This window comes from Musa acuminata, chromosome BXJ1-7 (assembly GCF_036884655.1).
Source record: "Musa acuminata AAA Group cultivar baxijiao chromosome BXJ1-7, Cavendish_Baxijiao_AAA, whole genome shotgun sequence".
NCBI lineage: Eukaryota > Viridiplantae > Streptophyta > Magnoliopsida > Zingiberales > Musaceae > Musa > Musa acuminata.
Window position 1 is genome coordinate 8,245,512 of NC_088333.1, and position 16,825 is coordinate 8,262,336.

Sequence of the window (16,825 nt, forward strand, 5' to 3'; positions counted from 1 at the left end):
CGACTTAGTCGAATAAGAAGTTCTCGATTGATTATTACTAAACTTACAGTAAGAGTATATCTACCAATACCCTATCGATGATTTGATTAGTATTTATTTTTTTCGACTAAAATTAACTTATAAGGATCTCTTATATAATATTCGAAATGAGCACATACATAAAAGATTAAATACATTAATAAGAGAATAATATATCTCATATTACAAATTGGACTACTACAAAATAAAATGATCAACACATTCCTTAATAATATATCTCATATTACCCTTTTCTACAGCATTTTATAAATATCAAAACAAATTAATGGCGCCGACCATGTACGTATTGAAATTGACCGGATCCTCTCCAAGTCGGGAAGAATACCATCTGCTCCCACTGATAATCTCATTAGCACCCCGTGCAGAACATGTGATACCATCTTGCTGAGATGGACGGATGGGATGGATGACTGAGTTGGATGGAGGGTGCAGATGTAGCATTAGAGGTGCACTTGCATCGATGCAATTTGTAGAGGATCCCACCACCGCAAAAAGCGGAAACCTCGGGCGGTTACAATGTAGCTTTCTTTTGTTGCTTTCCCCTGTTTCGAGATCTCTTCTTCTTCTTCTTCTCTCCACAGTGGAAGGCGAAGGCGTCAATCACGATCTCCTCATCGTTCTTCTTCGATCTACGCGCGATCACTGTTGCGTTAGCTCCGCCCGCCTCTTCTGTCTCCCCTTGCATGTCTTCCGTCTCCCCGTCTCTTCGGCACATCGTGCCGGAGAACTCATCCACCACGGCGATCGCGGCATTTCGCCGAGTTCCATGTTGCGTTGACGGGCGGAAGCTCGCGTCTCGTAACGCCCGTCGTCGGGCGCCGGGATTAAGAGCGGACGAGAAGCGGTGGGGAAACGTGAAGGCTGTGACGAGTCCGGACTGCGACGGTAGGTTTTGATCTTTTCCTCTGTTTCGTTCATTCGTCGGAGAGGTCTTGATCTGAAGTTGAGCTTGAGATTCCCTCAAACAGATTCCTTTGAGATCATGTTTGATGAAGTTGAGCTGTGACTCCTTTACCAAAAAGATTCATGCCTTTTCTGATCGAAGAGTTGACTCAGATATTGGTGATCGGAATTTATTGAATTTTGATTCTTATTTTAATTTGAAGAGATTCGATGAATGTATTTTCACGTCAAATTAGTGTTATTTGTTGGTCAGTTCTCTCTCTCTCTCTTTTTATGTTGCCTTTAATTTGAGACTCAACGGAGTCATCATGACAAGGAAACATAGGGCTGATAGTAAATGTCTCTCGACGGACTAATCTAAGTGTTTTCTGATCAGGTCCTATGACTGCTACCGGCAGATCCAATGTTCCTATCTTGTCTGGTTCTGAGGTAAGGTTATTCCCTTCTTGTGCATCATTATCGTGTTATTATTATACAGCTACAACCGATCACTGTCAGAGATCATGGAATAATCATGTGAAAGTTGAGCTTCTTGAGTAGTATTTTAGTGTCATGTTGCTTCCTAATAAAATCATTTCTAAGTGACTCCGACCCTCTAACTAGAATAATATTCAGTGTTGCAGAAAGGTTTTAATCTAATGACAAAAGGGGGCATATGGTGATGGAATTCCTTGTTTTTGCCTTGCTTCAATCCTTGATTTATTCTTTTCTTTTTGGAATGCTTCTTGATACTATAATTTGCATCACTGACCGCTTGTTTGGTGCCTAAGAGCAAGCGTTGTTCATCAATTGAGGATACTGGTTGGAATGACATTATTGGAGGGGAATATATGGATGAATTGATTTCAATTTCAACAGGATTCAGAAATTTCAGTCGATCTCTATCTGATTGCTCCAAGTATCTGCTTCTGCATTCTTCTGACAGAGCAGTAATTCATAGAGCCGAGAGTCTTGGAAGTTATAATTGGCTCACATCAGATGTGGATATTTCAATTTTGTACTCATACATGAGATTGCACTCTTTATTATATTTTCTTTCTCCTACTGCAGCATATCCACATGACAAGTTGCTTCGGGGTAGTCATTGTTCTAATTAGTGTTTGTTTGGAGAATTCCTAGGTTGTAGACAGGCTTAAAGCGTTCCATGAAAACAGAACTGGCGAGCAAAATTACTCGGCCATGTACTCCAGCATTTTTGGTGGAATTACCACAGATTCTGCAGCAATGGTGATTCCCATGGATGATCACATGGTCCACAGAGGGCATGGTGTTTTTGATACTGCTGCTATAACGGACGGGTAAGAACCAAGCATTCTGGCATGCTTTTGTGAATATCTAAGATGCCGACATGGTTTACGTTATCGTTGAGCTGAAACTTTAAGTAGCTTTGCATCTGGGATTACTCATCTAGAACTTGGCTTGCTTTTTCTTGTTGTATAGCATAATTCAAAGAAGTTGCAGGATGAGGGTGATTAGTTTTCCATCCATTAATTTCGGATCCATTTGCTGTGCCTATCCTTTTACAATCATGTATTGCCATTACAGTCTAACAGTAGCTCCTAGAAAGAAAGAAATAGACACATGAACATTTTGTTTTCCTTCGGAAATCATGGTTCTTATGATTTATATGATTGTATGTTTAAAATTATAATATAATAAACGGAAATCATACTGTCTTCAAGAACAATTCTTACATCACACATGACTAATACTTTGTATGTTTCTCCAACTCAGGCACCTATATGAGCTAGATCAGCATCTGGATCGTTTCTTGAGGTCTGCATCAATGGCAAAAATCCAGCTCCCTTTCGATCGATCAACTATAAGGAGTATCCTTATACAAACTGTAAGTGCCTCAAAATGTATGCAAGGGTCACTAAGGTACTGGCTCTCTCCAGGACCTGGAGATTTCTTACTATCTCCATCTGGATGTCCAAATCCTGCTCTCTATACCATTGTGATTGAAGGCTCATCCTTACCAGTCTGTAGTGGTGTCAAAGTAATAACATCTTCCATCCCAATGAAATCTCAACAATTTGCGGTGATGAAGAATGTTAATTACCTGCCAAATGCGCTCTCCAAAATGGAAGCTGAAGAAAATGGAGCATTTGCAGCAATTTGGTTGGATGATGAAGGGTTTGTTGCCGAGGGCCCCAACATGAATGTCGCTTTTGTTACTGCAGACAAAGAGCTACTCATGCCTTATTTCGACAAAGTTCTCAGTGGATGCACAGCAAAACGAGTGCTAAGCCTCGCAGAAGAACTCGTAGCGGATGGGAGACTTAGTGGAATCAAGTTGAGGAATATAACAGTTCGGGAGGGGAAGACAGCAGAGGAGATGATGCTCATCGGAAGTGGAATCGTTGTGAAGCCTGTTCTGCAATGGGATGATCACGTCATCGGTGCTGGTAAGTTGAATTATGACCCTTCTCTTCTTCTTGTTTAGAAGTTAATCGATAATTATCATCTAAATCTATAAACAGATGCATGTTTACTCCAGATTATATATTTGCATGCAAAAATTCTTGCTGCATTTGTTTCTTTTGTATCTATAGATAACTAGGGTTGATTTTAGTTTTCTATAAAGGAAATAACTAGTTTCATGATTACTCAACTTGAAATCTCAGTGATAGATATAAATAGCACCAATTGTCACCAACTTTTTCTTCCACATCACACTTCCGTCTCCTCTCTTCCTATTGTATGTTTCTTTCCTTCCTTTTCTTATTTATGATTACGGTAAATCTTAGCTACAGTAGTCTATTCAAAGATTGTTATGCGAAGCTTCAAATGACCATTTTTGTTCTCGTAGGCGAGGAAGGTCCTGTTGCACAAGCTCTGTTTGAATTGATTTTGGATGACATGAAACATGGTCCGCCTTCGGTAAGAACGTCTGTTCCGTACTGACACAAAAATGTCACTGCTTGAGATAAATTGGAAGTGTAGCACATGCAAAGCATCACCTGCTGTGTCGGACTGCCTCAATCACATTTGGTCGCACACAACCAACGCTCATACCGAAACATGGTCCGCCTTCGGTAAGAACATCTGTGCCGCTTGAATGGTGCGATTGGCATGGTTTTCTTGCGCCATTGGCGTGCATGATTAGAAGAAAGTCGAACTGTGTTACCTTCGATTGTACTATTTACTTGGCATATAATTCTGTTCTTACCCAAGCATGCATGGGAGTTTCTTCAAGTAAACGTTCAAAGTCTCTTCCTGACGATGACATAATGGTGTAGTTGAAGAAACACTACGCCCACCAAAATTCTTGAAATCAGTAAGCTGCAGAAACTCTAACCATTTGCCAGTAATCTCTTTGTAAAAGCTACCAGTCAAACATGATTTTGTATTTGAAACCCATTGGATTTGTTTCTATCCACCACTCCTCGATCAATGTGCCCTTCGCCTTTTCATTCTAGACTCGACCTGCCGATAACCCCTTGTCTGAACCATATTTAATTCAACATCTCGGCCATGAGCCAAAAAATCACCCCTCGATTGCCGATCCACCAGAGGCGGGCGGCTCCTCTCCCTTGAAATCGGGCGCCGCCGATTATCTCGATTACCATCACTCCCATCCCATTCAAGTGCTGCTGGTCGATTAAGTTGGTGTCTTCTCTGATACTCGAGCTCATCATGATAGTCTTCTCTCTCCCTACGCTTGGAACCTGCAAATTTTGCTCCACACGCTGGAGGTGGCATTCTTGGATCCTCAACACCCCAACCATGATGTGGTAGTGATCCATATCTGTGGGAGTCATGACGGGGAACACAGCCGGTTGGATCTAATGTTCTCGGTGGAGACCCACCACGAAAGGAGGCCTCCCAAGAAGTATGGCTGGGTGCAGGGAGTTGAGGTCCATAGCGGTGCTTGTTGCAGTTGTTACGATGCGTACGTCGAGCAAAATTCAGATTCCCACAACTAACAAATCATAGAATGTTACTAAGAGCTGATAAAACATCAGAAGCAAAATAAATGACAATAACCGAAGGCATCACACGACATTAAATTTGATTCCATCGGCGGGAGAAAACTTACTAGGGGGCATGATAGACCCAGTCACCTTCTTGAGGGGTCAAGTTGGTATCATTTCCGTGAATATATCCTCCTTCAGAGACAGACCCTCTACGTGCAGTGCAAACTTCTCGAGACCTACCATCTGCCCTGCCACCTTGTGAACCTCGGCCAAACCTCTGTCTCGTTGAACTGTACAAATCTGGATCATGCTGACCATCCAGTCTCTGTCGTCGAGGGGAAGAGGCAGAACCTGCACGAACAATATCATGATTTATAGTAAGTAGTATGGTGGCTATAATGTAATCATGTCTTTGCAGGTCAATCATGAAATTATGTAAACAAATGAATCACTTGGCAGCACAACAATAGAAGACGTCGGAGGTAGATTGATTCCACATATCAATAAGTATCTGTATCAAACTTTGCCATTATCCTCAATCACATTTCAGACATCATAGAACACCGATGAGCGGGCTTACTGCAGTGGATTCAGTGGAATTCAATTGCTAAATACCACAATTCAAGCGAATATCTGCTTACATGCTGCCAAGGGCAGCATTATAAATCAAATCGTGAGCACCGTAGGTTGACAATGGAACTAATCAAGCTGCATTAGTGATCCTTTCACTTGGATGAGTAGACCCCAAAGTACTATGTTTTTCTTGGTTGAAAATACTACTCTGAAAAACACTTTACCTTCTCCAAGAAACTTGAAGGAGTGTGACTACAATCACCATCCAAGCATCAAGCATAAAGTCTCTCAAATCGGACTAACTTACAACTAACTTACACCTCTTCAGGAAGAATCCTCTTTTAGTAGACAGTGCAATCACAAGCATACCGATCCAACCGATGATGAACTACTACATGGTATTCCTCTATACAATTCTCTACCAATTTTTCTTGCAACAGAACCTTTGTACGCTTAAAGACTGGACGATGCTCTGCGTAAAGTGTCAGCAGAACATGGCTCTGCACCCCCATTTTGCAACAATCATTTTCAAGTAGAGAAGTAGTGCTAGTTCTCATTTGTTCTTTCCGAGACAATAAATTTCGAAAAATCAGTGGCCATAAAAGATGTCACAACAGATTGCCTACCTGCCAAGCACAAAACCTTTGTTTGCTTCAGCTAGCAAATTTTCATGCATTTAGATTATTTCCCCGTAGGATCAACACACTGACTCCATATGACATACTAATCATAAATGAACATAAAATGCTCGAAATCTTCATCAAATGAAACCAAAAAAAGATCTGCTGAACTTGTATGTGATAAAAAAATAGATCACCACTTCTTTTGTAGAAAAATGAGTAAAAGAATGTGGCACACCAAAGTTCGGACGAGAAACAAAAAAGCATGTCAGAAGTCATCCTGACTGCTCCAATAAGATTAAATTCCAGTTAGTATGATCTAACAAAGAAAAAACCTGTCAAGGTCTTGCACTATAAAGCCAGCCACAATGACTTTTACTCAGATTTGAAAACCAATGACCAGAGCAAATAAATATGTCAATATATTTGCCAATCCATAACCTGTGATTGTAGGTGAACAATTAGCCTTATTGGATTCCATCGATAAAGATATCTAACCAGGCTACCCTTATCCAAAATTTCATGGTTAACCTACAACATCATCATCACCACAATGCTTTCAGAACATGATTTTGCAGGACTTAATAACACAAGCTTGCCTGCATACCAATCATCTGCCTGTCATAGAAATTCATTCTCAATTTTGAAAAACATGGAGCTTCAACTAATTGGCTATTATATTAAACATGCAAGCTAGAAGATGTATACCAACAGTGTTACAATTTTATACAAATCACATAATCTTGGACATTCACAACACTCAAATCTAGAAAAGGAAAACTTAGCTATTCAAACACAAGGGGAAACCATTTCAAAGCGAAATTGACGGATAATTAGTACATGAAGAACAGAGTGATTTCAACAGTTACTGCATGAAGCTGGAACAAGACAATTATTTTCTATTGATTAAAATGCATTAAAACACATTGGAATAATCAGAAAATACTAACCAAGAAATATATCAGAAAATTCTAGCCAAGAAATATAGACTCCCTTAAGAAGCACATTAGCATGCAACACATTAGGTGCAATTACTAAAACCAAAAATAGTTTCAACAAATTTTCTCTCTTTACTTTGTGCATCAGTGTTTTCCAGACAACAGGACATGCTGAGCGACAACATCACTTTTGCACCGGCTACTTGATGGTCCACTGGCTGGTAGGTTCAGATTTGGGTCAGCACTAAACCTAAAGATCGTGTTCATTTCTCTAATCAACATTGTTTAGACGGTGCTTTCAACCAATGTATCCATGTGGCTACCAAATATCAGGTAGAATATAACATCATAAGCAAAAAATGAGCAATAGAACCACATTACATTGTACAATAATAACAATGTCTTCTGAAAAGTGCAATGAAGAGAGAAATATTCTTTTTCCAAATCGTATAAGAACTATAAAATCAGAAGAACAAAAACCATGAAAACGATGAGCAGTTGTGTATTCTCAAGGGCTCTGCTCACATTTTACACATTCTGCTAATTATTACGATGCAGATTAAAGAAAAGAACAGAAGGAACACGAAAGATACAATCTAAAAGGGTTAATTATAAGATAAAAAAGTTACTACTTTTTAATCGAGGTTCCTACATACTAACAAAATGAATGAAGAACAACGGAAATAGAAGCACAGGAATTCTGATAATAGGAACTAAAAGCATGAAAAAATATCTCCATGACCAGATTGAAACCCTAATTTCTCAACCAATTAAACCATCAAATGGCACAAAAATACACTATGGATGGAAGTAAGAGATTGCATCAGCGTTTCGTAACTGAATCTTCATCTGCTGTTTAAATAAGATGAAAAAAGCATATGGAAACGGATCGTAAACTCATTGTTCTCATAATTATGGGGTTTCGGGGGCAAGAAAAACGATTAAAACCTGGACGCTCGTGGAACCGCTGGTGGCGGGAGTGGAACACCGTAGACCCGCCACGACGGCGGGTTGGCGGCGGCGACCCGCGCCGGCGCCGGTCCTGCCGACCGCCGCGGCGCGGGGCAGGAGGCGGCGGCGGATGGTGCTGGCGGAACCGAAGAGAATCGCTGATGCGGGCTTCGGAGGCGGTGTCCCGGCGCTCCTCGTCGTCCTGGCTGCTGGGGCCCGCACCGGTCCGTCTCGGGGACGGAGCAGGCGAGGGTTCCTGCGGCGGCGTCTCCTCGTCTTCGTCTCGCTCGCGGGATCTCATCGATCGCTGACTCGTCTCGCTTCCCATCACGTCGCCTTCAACTACGGCAGGCAGATCGGAATACGTCGGAGCGCTCGCTGTGATTTGGTGGGGTTGTCGAACAAATCCGCCCTTAAAACAGAGCACGAATGCCATGGAAAAGAGCGCGCGCGCGCCGTTTCCATTGGCTTTCCCTTTACACAAATGTCTTCATGCCATTATTAAACATATTTTATTACTATTTTCATGATAAATAATCACCAATAGTATATGATTTTTTTAATAATATATATATACATATATTTCAGATTAAGTATGCAAATTTTGCCATCTTTTATTTTGGCATATATTATTAGAAGCTTCATAATTTTCATCCAAAATCATTCAAATTCCTATATAAATAAATAATATATATACATATATTATAATAGTAGCTATGGTCAGTGGTGATTTGAATTATAATTATGTTTCTAATATAATTACAATGTTTCTGTTCATTGAACCAATTTAAAGGAGGATGCTTTATGTATTATTGATTTTAATTAGCTCATATGGGTTACTATTTTTATAACCTATTAGCCAATTTTATAAATTTACCTTTTATTATTAATTTTGATGTTATAAATGTGTGTGATCATGAAACACGTTGCTGCCTAATTATCCTTCCAACTCAACTCAAAAAATAATTTATCCCTTTCTTTTTAGGATTTTTTTTGGGTATATTGATGAATATCGCTCGAAGAATTTCAAGCGTACAAAATTTTATGTTTAATATACCTTTTTCTTTCGAAAAATGTATAATACTTAATTGTGAAAGTGTTATTAGAGTATGTACGTATGATTTATAATATCGTACCACTCGATATGAGTGATATGTACCAATTCGATAGAATATCATGTGATATATTGGTATATCTTAATATATCATGTATTGGTATAAATCGATATGTCTTGTACCTTGCTAATCGATATATCACTAAGATACGATATTCAAAATATTACTTTTACGATATATAATTTATAAATATATATATATTTATCATTACCGACCTCTCAATTTAGATGATTTCTCTTTATGTAGCAACCAAAACTATCTGATAGTAGACATATACAACATGATCCTCAACTAAAGTATCGTATCCACTCAAATGTTGATGAAATCAACATTAACCCAATAAACACATCAATAAAAATTTAATTACTTTATAGTTAGTCCTCGTTTATCATTATAAGTATATAATAGGACAAATCATATCACAAATAAATAAAAACTATAAAGGGAATATTTAAACTTTCATAAAATCATATCTCTTTTTTTCGACATGTGTTTTATTAAAATATTTATAGAAAATATTAGTGTCATCTCTTTATATACAAACTCATTTTTTTATTTTATATTAAACATATAATTATTTATTATCATTTTATTCGAGACAAAATATCAAGTGTTGATATGAGACACAAGATTGGTGTCTCCAATGGAAGTGTCATCTTTTATCATATATATCGAGAAATCATATAAAGCATGAGTATAAAAAATGTTTATTTCCTAATACTAATGGATGATTCTTTTTATATATTTTTATAGTAATTAGTCAACATGATATAATCAATTAGACATTTTATAAGTTTTACCTTTTATTATTGATTTTGATTTCTGTACAAGTATGTAATATGTATGCAAAGCATATGAGTGAATGTATTTTTTACATTTTATCTACAATTATCAAACCCACATCGGATCGAATCGAACCGATTCATTGAATTGGAAAAATTGTGATGGGGACCTCAATCTCATTCAATTCACTAATCAGATTGATTGGAGTGTAAAAAACACTAAAATATCCTTAAAACCCTTTTGACAATATTTTTTTACTTCAGAAAAAAAATAAATCTTCACATTATTTTTATTTTAATTTAATTTTTGTAATATTTTTATTTTCATTTATTATAGAAAAATATTGTACATTAATATCTATTTCAAATGCAATTAAAAAATAAAAAATATAGATTCTAAACTAGTATTACTTACTGATTAGACCATTTGAACCTTAAAAAGGATTTGAATGCTCTTAGTATTTTATTAACTATCAAGGACATTTAAATTTTTAACCGTACATAAGTCTTTTATAATGATAAAAGAAAAGACATTACTCAAAAGATGGCATCGAGGGAATGATCGAAAAAAGCCCATATGATGCTTAATCAAAGATGATATCGAGGATTAGAAATGGTTCGAGAGGTCGAGCTAAGCCAACATACTTAAAGCCCTTTTATAAATGACTCCAGTAACTATCGATACTTTGTCACATGTTATTCCGTAAGATAATTTCATAGAATCATCGAAGATTATGGAATGTGGAGTAATCGAGTATTACCCCAATTATGGAGAGTTGCTCAAAATCTTGGGTGTTGTGGTTAGCATCATCCTCTTTGCTTGGAGACATACAAGGTGTTGGGAGATAATGTCTTTACAAGATAACTCATTATGTGATAGAAGTGCTTCATGCCCTAGTTGGGCCACGTCAAGATCAGGGATGCTTCATTGTTAGATTTAGTCGTGTTATGGGTTCAAAACTCTTCATGGGTTTAAGATGCTTCATAGCCAAATTCCATCACGAGATGCTTCATAATCGAATTTGGGATGCTCAAATGGCCAGATTCGATCACATCGAGGATTCAACATACGTCATGCGTCATGAATTCAAGATGTTTGATGATTAAATTTGATTGCATCAAATATTTGAGATGCTTCATGGTTAGATTTGTCCATGTAAAAGATTCATGTTGTTTCCGATCACTAGTCATCGTAATCGCCTCTTATCTGCTTCGATCATATCACTGCATCTAATTTGATTCGATTTTGATGATTTGATATCTGATACATAATCTTATGTGTCCAATCAACCAGTGTCCTCGAGCAAGGCAAGGATGAAGCTGTGAAGGCCAAACGATGTTTGAGACTGTTTGAACTTTGGCACCTTATTCTGAACCCACTTTTAGCTCGAGGCCTTGAAATTGTCTCTCTCATTCTTTCTCCTCGAGTTTGGACTATGACACGTCCGAGGGTGGATGTAAAACATTCATTCATTTGCAACAGTGTCGTAGAATCTTCAGCTCAAGAGAGAGCTGTCTCAATGACGTTGCCCTAATGCACACCGGCCATGCAGCCTGACGATATATGTTCTCTCTTCAGCATCGCCTTCTCCAGCAAACTCTCCTTGCAAGGCCATGCAACGTGCCAATGATCTTCTTGGGAGACACTTCGACCTCGACTTCACTCTCTCTCTCCTAACCCCGAAGATTCCTACTCTTCTATCAAGACGATGAACCGGTAGAGTGAGATGCTCAACACTGTGTGGAGTGGATCAAGCAGCATCAAATTTCCTCACTGAAATGCATGTACATGGAGTCTGAACTTTAGCACCGGGATGGCACACACATCAGTCACCTTCTGAGTAGGTCAGGAAGGAAATGCCTGCCATCAAATGATGAAAACCCTAATGTTTTGGTGTATCTCCAAAGCGTTTGTGGCAGTAGCAAATGATCGACACTTGGCTAAAAATATACAGCAAGGTTTTTGAGGGTTAAACAAAGGAGAAGCACTCCTCCTTATTTGCACCATGCATCCTGGTTCTTAGCACACTGTGGTCTTCCTCCATCTTTAATGCATACTATCATGAGCAATCAGCCTTCAGTGTTTTGCAGAGTGATTGCTAATGATGATATGCACGTCGACTGCAGAGCCCTCAAGCATGCTGAGAACTCATGGTGGCCATCAGAAGGCTCCATGGAGAGTTGGAACCCAGTAATCTGCCCCGTTATCGCTTTCGACATCCAAGAAGAAGGAGACTGGAACGAGACAAAGTCCTCTACTCCTCAGGTCCTTCTTCGGTTCATCATTGCCTTCCTGATGGTAGGAACAAAAGCAGGGAAAGCAATCACTCTTTTGGAATCCATCATTTCTTCGTATACATGATTTGATTCTGTAAACGATGATTTGAGGTTAACTAAGCAAAGTAAGTACCTGGTCAGGTCGTCCTCTTTTCTTGCTGCCATTTCCATTTAGCAGCTGCCCAAGGAAGACACAAGCTTGGCATTAATGTCTTCCTTAATAGCTTCATATAACAGATTATATAGGCAGGTTAAGATAACAAGAGTTTATTTACATGACCAGCTTCTTCTGCAAATATACGCCTCCTTTCTCCTTGTGCCTAGAAAACCATGCTTCACCGATCAGGCCGAACTCAGTGACAACAATTCAGACATACAAAATCTTTGTCATGTGATGAAAGCCTACGTGACAATATTAGGTTTTGTGTATCCATCAATATCTTGCTAAGAGAGAAATGATATTATATCCTTTTTAAGTGGTGCCATGGTTACTGTAGAGAACGAAGTACAATTTCCATGGGGCATTGCTAAGTGCATGTATTCAACATAAAAATGAGTCGTTAATCTATGCATGCATGGATGAACCGAGAATCAGCACATAGCTATCAGAAAGCTTATGTTCATGAATATATATATAGAGAGAGAAAAGGAAGCAGCTTGTAAGAAGTTTCTCACACACAAACCGTGGGCTACAAGTGCTCACAGGTGTACGTGTGAGCACGTACACCTGTATAGGTGCGTGCTGGAATGCACGCACGTATAGGTGTACGTGTGTGTGACAGAGAGAGAGAGAGAGACATATATATATGAATGAATAGTAGCTTTGGGAAGAGGGCAGAGTGGGGTTGGGAGTTGCAGTCACTCACAGGCTGCTTCATGTTCCCTGATCCACTGCTCAAGTACGGTGAGCTCAGAGCCTACACGAAAGAAAGGAATGGTTGAGAGTGAGAAAGAGAACCGGAGAGAATAATCTCTCATGTATACGCTGGAACACATGGCATTTCAAGACACCCATAACTCAAAGATGCTGCACACTGACAATGCTTCTTCTGCCACCTACTTTAACTGCGTGCTCTCAAACCTCCCCCATCCTTTGTTTCACTTTTCTAGAGAGAGAGAGAGAGAGAGAGAGAGAGAGAGAGAGAGAGAGAGGGGGTAGACCTCAATTTGACTCTGGAGGAATCTGATGTAGCCGATGGCTTCTAGCAATACAGACGCAGTGTCAGTCTGAAAAAGGAGCTCATGTCAGGTATCCTTTACTTGAACACCAAAGAAAAAGAAATGGAAAATATGTGTAGCTTTGCAGCTCAAAGTACTGCGAGAGCTTTCACAAACAAGAACGCTGCGCATACGCCCCCATATGTAGATTCGAAACAGGCGGTATGAGATAATGGCGATACCTTCCCGAAAGGAGAAACAATCTGGTGAAGTGCAGTTATTCTGTCCCCTAACTTCTCCTTCCTCACCTGAAAACGAGCAAGAAAACATGTTTTTTACCTTAACATTTCCAATTATTTCTTACATACACAAAGAATTAATTGGAGAGTTTGCTTGGCCCATGTCAGTAGAAATGTAGTAGTACCTTGAAAGTAGAATGAGCTGAGGAGGTTCCCTGAACCCTAGCTTTCTTGAGAACTACACCAGCTTCTGTGCTGTTGCACTTGAAAGTGGAAAAAGAAGAAACAAGAACACGTTAGGAGCAGTATCTATCTATCTATCTATCTATCTATCTATCTCTCTATCTCTCTATCTATCTATCTATCCATCCCAAAGAATTCTAACACTTAACACTGATATTGCTGCAGGACATTACCATGCAAAGCAAAGAATAACGAGTAAACGGAGATCGATTGCTTCTAATTACAACCCGCAATTATTATCTCGGATGGAGCATGAAGAAAGAGTAGCCAACATATCACCTCGGGTGAGTTATCTGGTTGGTGATGCATTCTCTCGGACTTGTTCGAGAAGTCCAGCATGTTCCTGCCGAAACTCGCCGCGATGCAAGATCCAGGAGAGGGAGATGGGATAATTCGGCTCCATGGACTTGTAGATGCTTGGATCTCTTCACTGCCACCGCTGTGGAGGTAACCATTTCCGGAGATTTCTTGCTTTATATCAGACATATGAGGGGGGGTTGTTGATGGGTACACTAGCCGATCTTCCCAGTTCTTCATCTTTTCAATCTGGGGAGGTGTCAGCCCATACTTCTCCTCTTCTGCCCTGGAAGATTTCCAGCAAACCAAAGTAAGCAAGATCCAAGAGAATTTGAGGTAATCAGTGCTGGCAAGTGTTAGATGTGCATAAAATAGTAGAAGAACTGTAAGTCATGAGAGGGAAAGAAGACGAATTTTTTTGATACTCAACAAGCTCAGCTCATCATACAATTCGAAAAACCCTCTTGAGACTGAAAAGTTCTCTTTGTTTTTCTCCAAAAAGAAAGGAAATCATACAAGTAGAAGAACTGGAAATCATGAGAGGGAAAGAAGACGAATTTTTTTGATACTCAACAAGCTCAGCTCATCACACAATTCGAAAAACCCTCTTGAGACTGAAAAGCTCTCTTTGTTTTTCTCCAAAAAGAAAGGAAATCATATAATTATTAGAGAGAGAGAGAGAGAGAGAGAGAGAGAGAGTTTTACAGCAATAGCTGGCTCCATGATTCTGGTAGGTCTTGGCTACCATGAAAAGGGATCATTGGAAGTGTAGTGGAGGGTTGTGGGTACTGAGGGGAGACTGAAGGAGATGAAGAGGAAGAAGAGGAGGGTAGAAGAGGGAAGGTTTGCTCAGGAGGTGGCCTCATGCTGTTCAAGCTCCAACAGTTGGAGCTTCCTCCCACCATATGCTGCACCAGAGAGTTCTGAAACAACCCTCTATTCATGCCTGAATGCTTTGGGCGCACACTTGGTTCTCTACCAGGCTCTCTCCTTCTGCAACCTCTCCTTGCAACCCCAAGTCAACCCTTGGAAGCTTTGCTTCATTTGCTTCTATGGATGAGGTCTGGAGAAGAAAGCAAAGGCCCCTTATTAGGAGGAATCTAATCACCTGTGTACATGAGGGATGGAAGAAGAAGTGTCCTGTTTTGTTTTGCTTCCTTTTTCTCAATCCTTCTTTAGTATTTTTGCTCACCTTTTATTTCACCCTCCTTTCTTTTTCTTCCTTACTTTTGCTTTTATCATAAAGTGGGGCAAAAATTGGTGATGCAGAGAATTCAGACAAAAAAAAAAAAAAAAGTGGCTTAAGGATGGGCCTTAGTACCTAAATTACCATTGGTTAGAGACACACGAGTGAATGTTGAACCTTTGTTACTTCACTCACCTAATGAGGTTGAGGTATTTTTGTGTGTAGAAGAAACTCTGATATTATTGTCTTTAAAGATATTCTTCCATCCCAAAAGGAAAAAGAAAATCAAAAGTATCAACCACCAATAGAATATAAAATTTAGAGAAAACTACATAATAATAATAATAAAATATGAAAAAAAAAAGAATTTTGCTAAATTAATTAAAAATCTAAACCCAAATCTCATGAATTTTGAAAATTTTACTCTCAGTCTCTCTAAAATCAAAATCCAACATTTTGAGCCTCTGATTTTGAATTCTCATCCATATCATGAAGAACATAAGAATTGTTTGGTAGCTAGTGAAGGGTACCAACAAAAGATGGATCCTGTGGATGGTAGTCCTGCTGTACTATAGTACTTGTTTCTAGCTATTATTACACTAACAAAGTGACCACATATTCAAATAATGAGCAACTTATTTATTGTTTTACTATTATGAGCATCCCAAGGACCACCTTATCCTTAGCCTGATAAAATTTGAGATCATTTTGTTAATTTTTCTACAAAACTTTAGGAAGAAGGAGAAGATAATAGTATAAAAAATTAAGAGTGCTTTTGTAATGATTTAGATTGATCCAAAAGCACCTATTTATATTAACTAAAAGATATATTATAATTTTTTTTAAAAATAATAAAAAAAAAATCTATCATATCCTAATAAATCTTTTCATCCTAGTCTATTTATTTAAATCTAAAATTTTATCTAATCCTAACTATTTGAATTAATCTTAACACATATTACATGGTAACTTAAATACATTATAACTATACATATAATGCCATGTATAGTTATAGACCAACATGATTGAATAATTGAGACCAGGGAATAAAAAATAACCTAATTTTCCCAGCCATGGTTGAAACTGCATCATTTTAACCATGGTTCAGAAGTGTATATGCATCCATTAGCAGCACTAGGCAATGAAACTAAGGAGAAGTAGAGGTAACAACTGATGCAATGATGATGAGGAGATGTTAGCATGTTGTTATTGAGATGGTTATGGTGATAATGTAAGTCACTACCACAGAACAAGAACATATTTCTCAGCTCCTTCTCATAAAAAGCCTTCACCTATTTTACCTTGATCACATAATCGCAAGCAAGAGAAATTTTGAATCTATCCCCATTTTACTCCTCAGAATAGAGTTTAAGCAAGCATTGCATTATAATATTCCCAGCACCACCTGCAGTGTTGCAGTTGTCCAGCAAATTCCCTTGATTTGTGTATGCTTCCTATCATTCCCTTGGCTGCATAGAATAAGTCCTTAAATGCAGAGAGAGAGAGAGAGTAGTGGACTTTAAGGAGGAAAGACTAATGGTTTCTATACACAGTACCATATTCAGCATCTTTGTCCTCTCCATG

The 16,825-nt window shown here is 38.7% G+C and overlaps 3 protein-coding genes across 4 annotated transcripts; 1 reads left to right on the forward strand and 2 right to left on the reverse strand.

The window, feature by feature from the left end:
• Positions 1–583: 583 nt before the first annotated feature.
• On the forward strand, positions 584–4,121 carry LOC103991361 (D-amino-acid transaminase, chloroplastic). Its single transcript, XM_009410786.3, has 5 exons — positions 584–924; positions 1,319–1,371; positions 2,062–2,240; positions 2,677–3,350; positions 3,755–4,121. The coding sequence occupies exons 1-5, from the start codon at positions 723–725 to the stop codon at positions 3,847–3,849; spliced, it is 1,203 nt and encodes a 400-aa protein (XP_009409061.2). The 5' UTR covers positions 584–722; the 3' UTR covers positions 3,850–4,121.
• Positions 4,122–4,143: 22 nt separating this feature from the next.
• On the reverse strand, positions 4,144–8,401 carry LOC103991813 (uncharacterized). Its single transcript, XM_018828452.2, has 3 exons — positions 7,942–8,401; positions 4,985–5,213; positions 4,144–4,867 (listed from the first exon to the last, which is right to left on the reverse strand). Exons 1-3 carry the CDS (start codon positions 8,378–8,380, stop codon positions 4,336–4,338), a joined length of 1,200 nt encoding a protein of 399 aa, XP_018683997.2. The 5' UTR covers positions 8,381–8,401; the 3' UTR covers positions 4,144–4,335.
• A 3,187-nt stretch (positions 8,402–11,588) lies between these two features.
• On the reverse strand, positions 11,589–15,241 carry LOC103991362 (transcription factor bHLH68). 2 transcript variants are annotated; one of them, XM_065191625.1, is made up of 9 exons: positions 15,164–15,241; positions 14,038–14,341; positions 13,701–13,778; positions 13,519–13,584; positions 13,280–13,345; positions 12,985–13,035; positions 12,394–12,438; positions 12,252–12,296; positions 11,589–12,134 (listed from the first exon to the last, which is right to left on the reverse strand). In XM_065191625.1, exons 2-9 carry the CDS (start codon positions 14,293–14,295, stop codon positions 12,003–12,005), a joined length of 741 nt encoding a protein of 246 aa, XP_065047697.1. In that variant the 5' UTR covers positions 14,296–14,341; positions 15,164–15,241; the 3' UTR covers positions 11,589–12,002. The 2 variants fall into 2 exon arrangements, with proteins under 2 accessions (XP_065047697.1, XP_009409062.2); XM_009410787.3 differs by having other exon boundaries at positions 14,761–15,228.
• Positions 15,242–16,825: the final 1,584 nt, after the last annotated feature.

Excerpts from the sequence above, each read along its gene's own strand:
- LOC103991361 (XM_009410786.3), top strand. The coding sequence starts at position 723 with ATGTCTTCCGTCTCCCCGTCTCTTCGGCACATCGTGCCGGAGAACTCA. Across the intron at positions 1,372-2,061 it reads CTATCTTGTCTGGTTCTGAG|GTTGTAGACAGGCTTAAAGC; the intron begins GTAAGGTTATTC and ends GAGAATTCCTAG. Across the intron at positions 3,351-3,754 it reads TGATCACGTCATCGGTGCTG|GCGAGGAAGGTCCTGTTGCA; the intron begins GTAAGTTGAATT and ends TTGTTCTCGTAG.
- LOC103991813 (XM_018828452.2), bottom strand. The coding sequence starts at position 8,380 with ATGGCATTCGTGCTCTGTTTTAAGGGCGGATTTGTTCGACAACCCCAC. Across the intron at positions 5,214-7,941 it reads GCGGTTCCACGAGCGTCCAG|GTTCTGCCTCTTCCCCTCGA; the intron begins GTTTTAATCGTT and ends TTGTTCGTGCAG. Across the intron at positions 4,868-4,984 it reads TGGGTCTATCATGCCCCCTA|TTGTGGGAATCTGAATTTTG; the intron begins GTAAGTTTTCTC and ends ATGATTTGTTAG.
- LOC103991362 (XM_009410787.3), bottom strand. The coding sequence starts at position 14,999 with ATGAATAGAGGGTTGTTTCAGAACTCTCTGGTGCAGCATATGGTGGGA. Across the intron at positions 13,585-13,700 it reads CAGCTCATTCTACTTTCAAG|GTGAGGAAGGAGAAGTTAGG; the intron begins GTACTACTACAT and ends GCTCGTTTTCAG. Across the intron at positions 13,346-13,518 it reads TTGTTTCTCCTTTCGGGAAG|ACTGACACTGCGTCTGTATT; the intron begins GTATCGCCATTA and ends CTCCTTTTTCAG.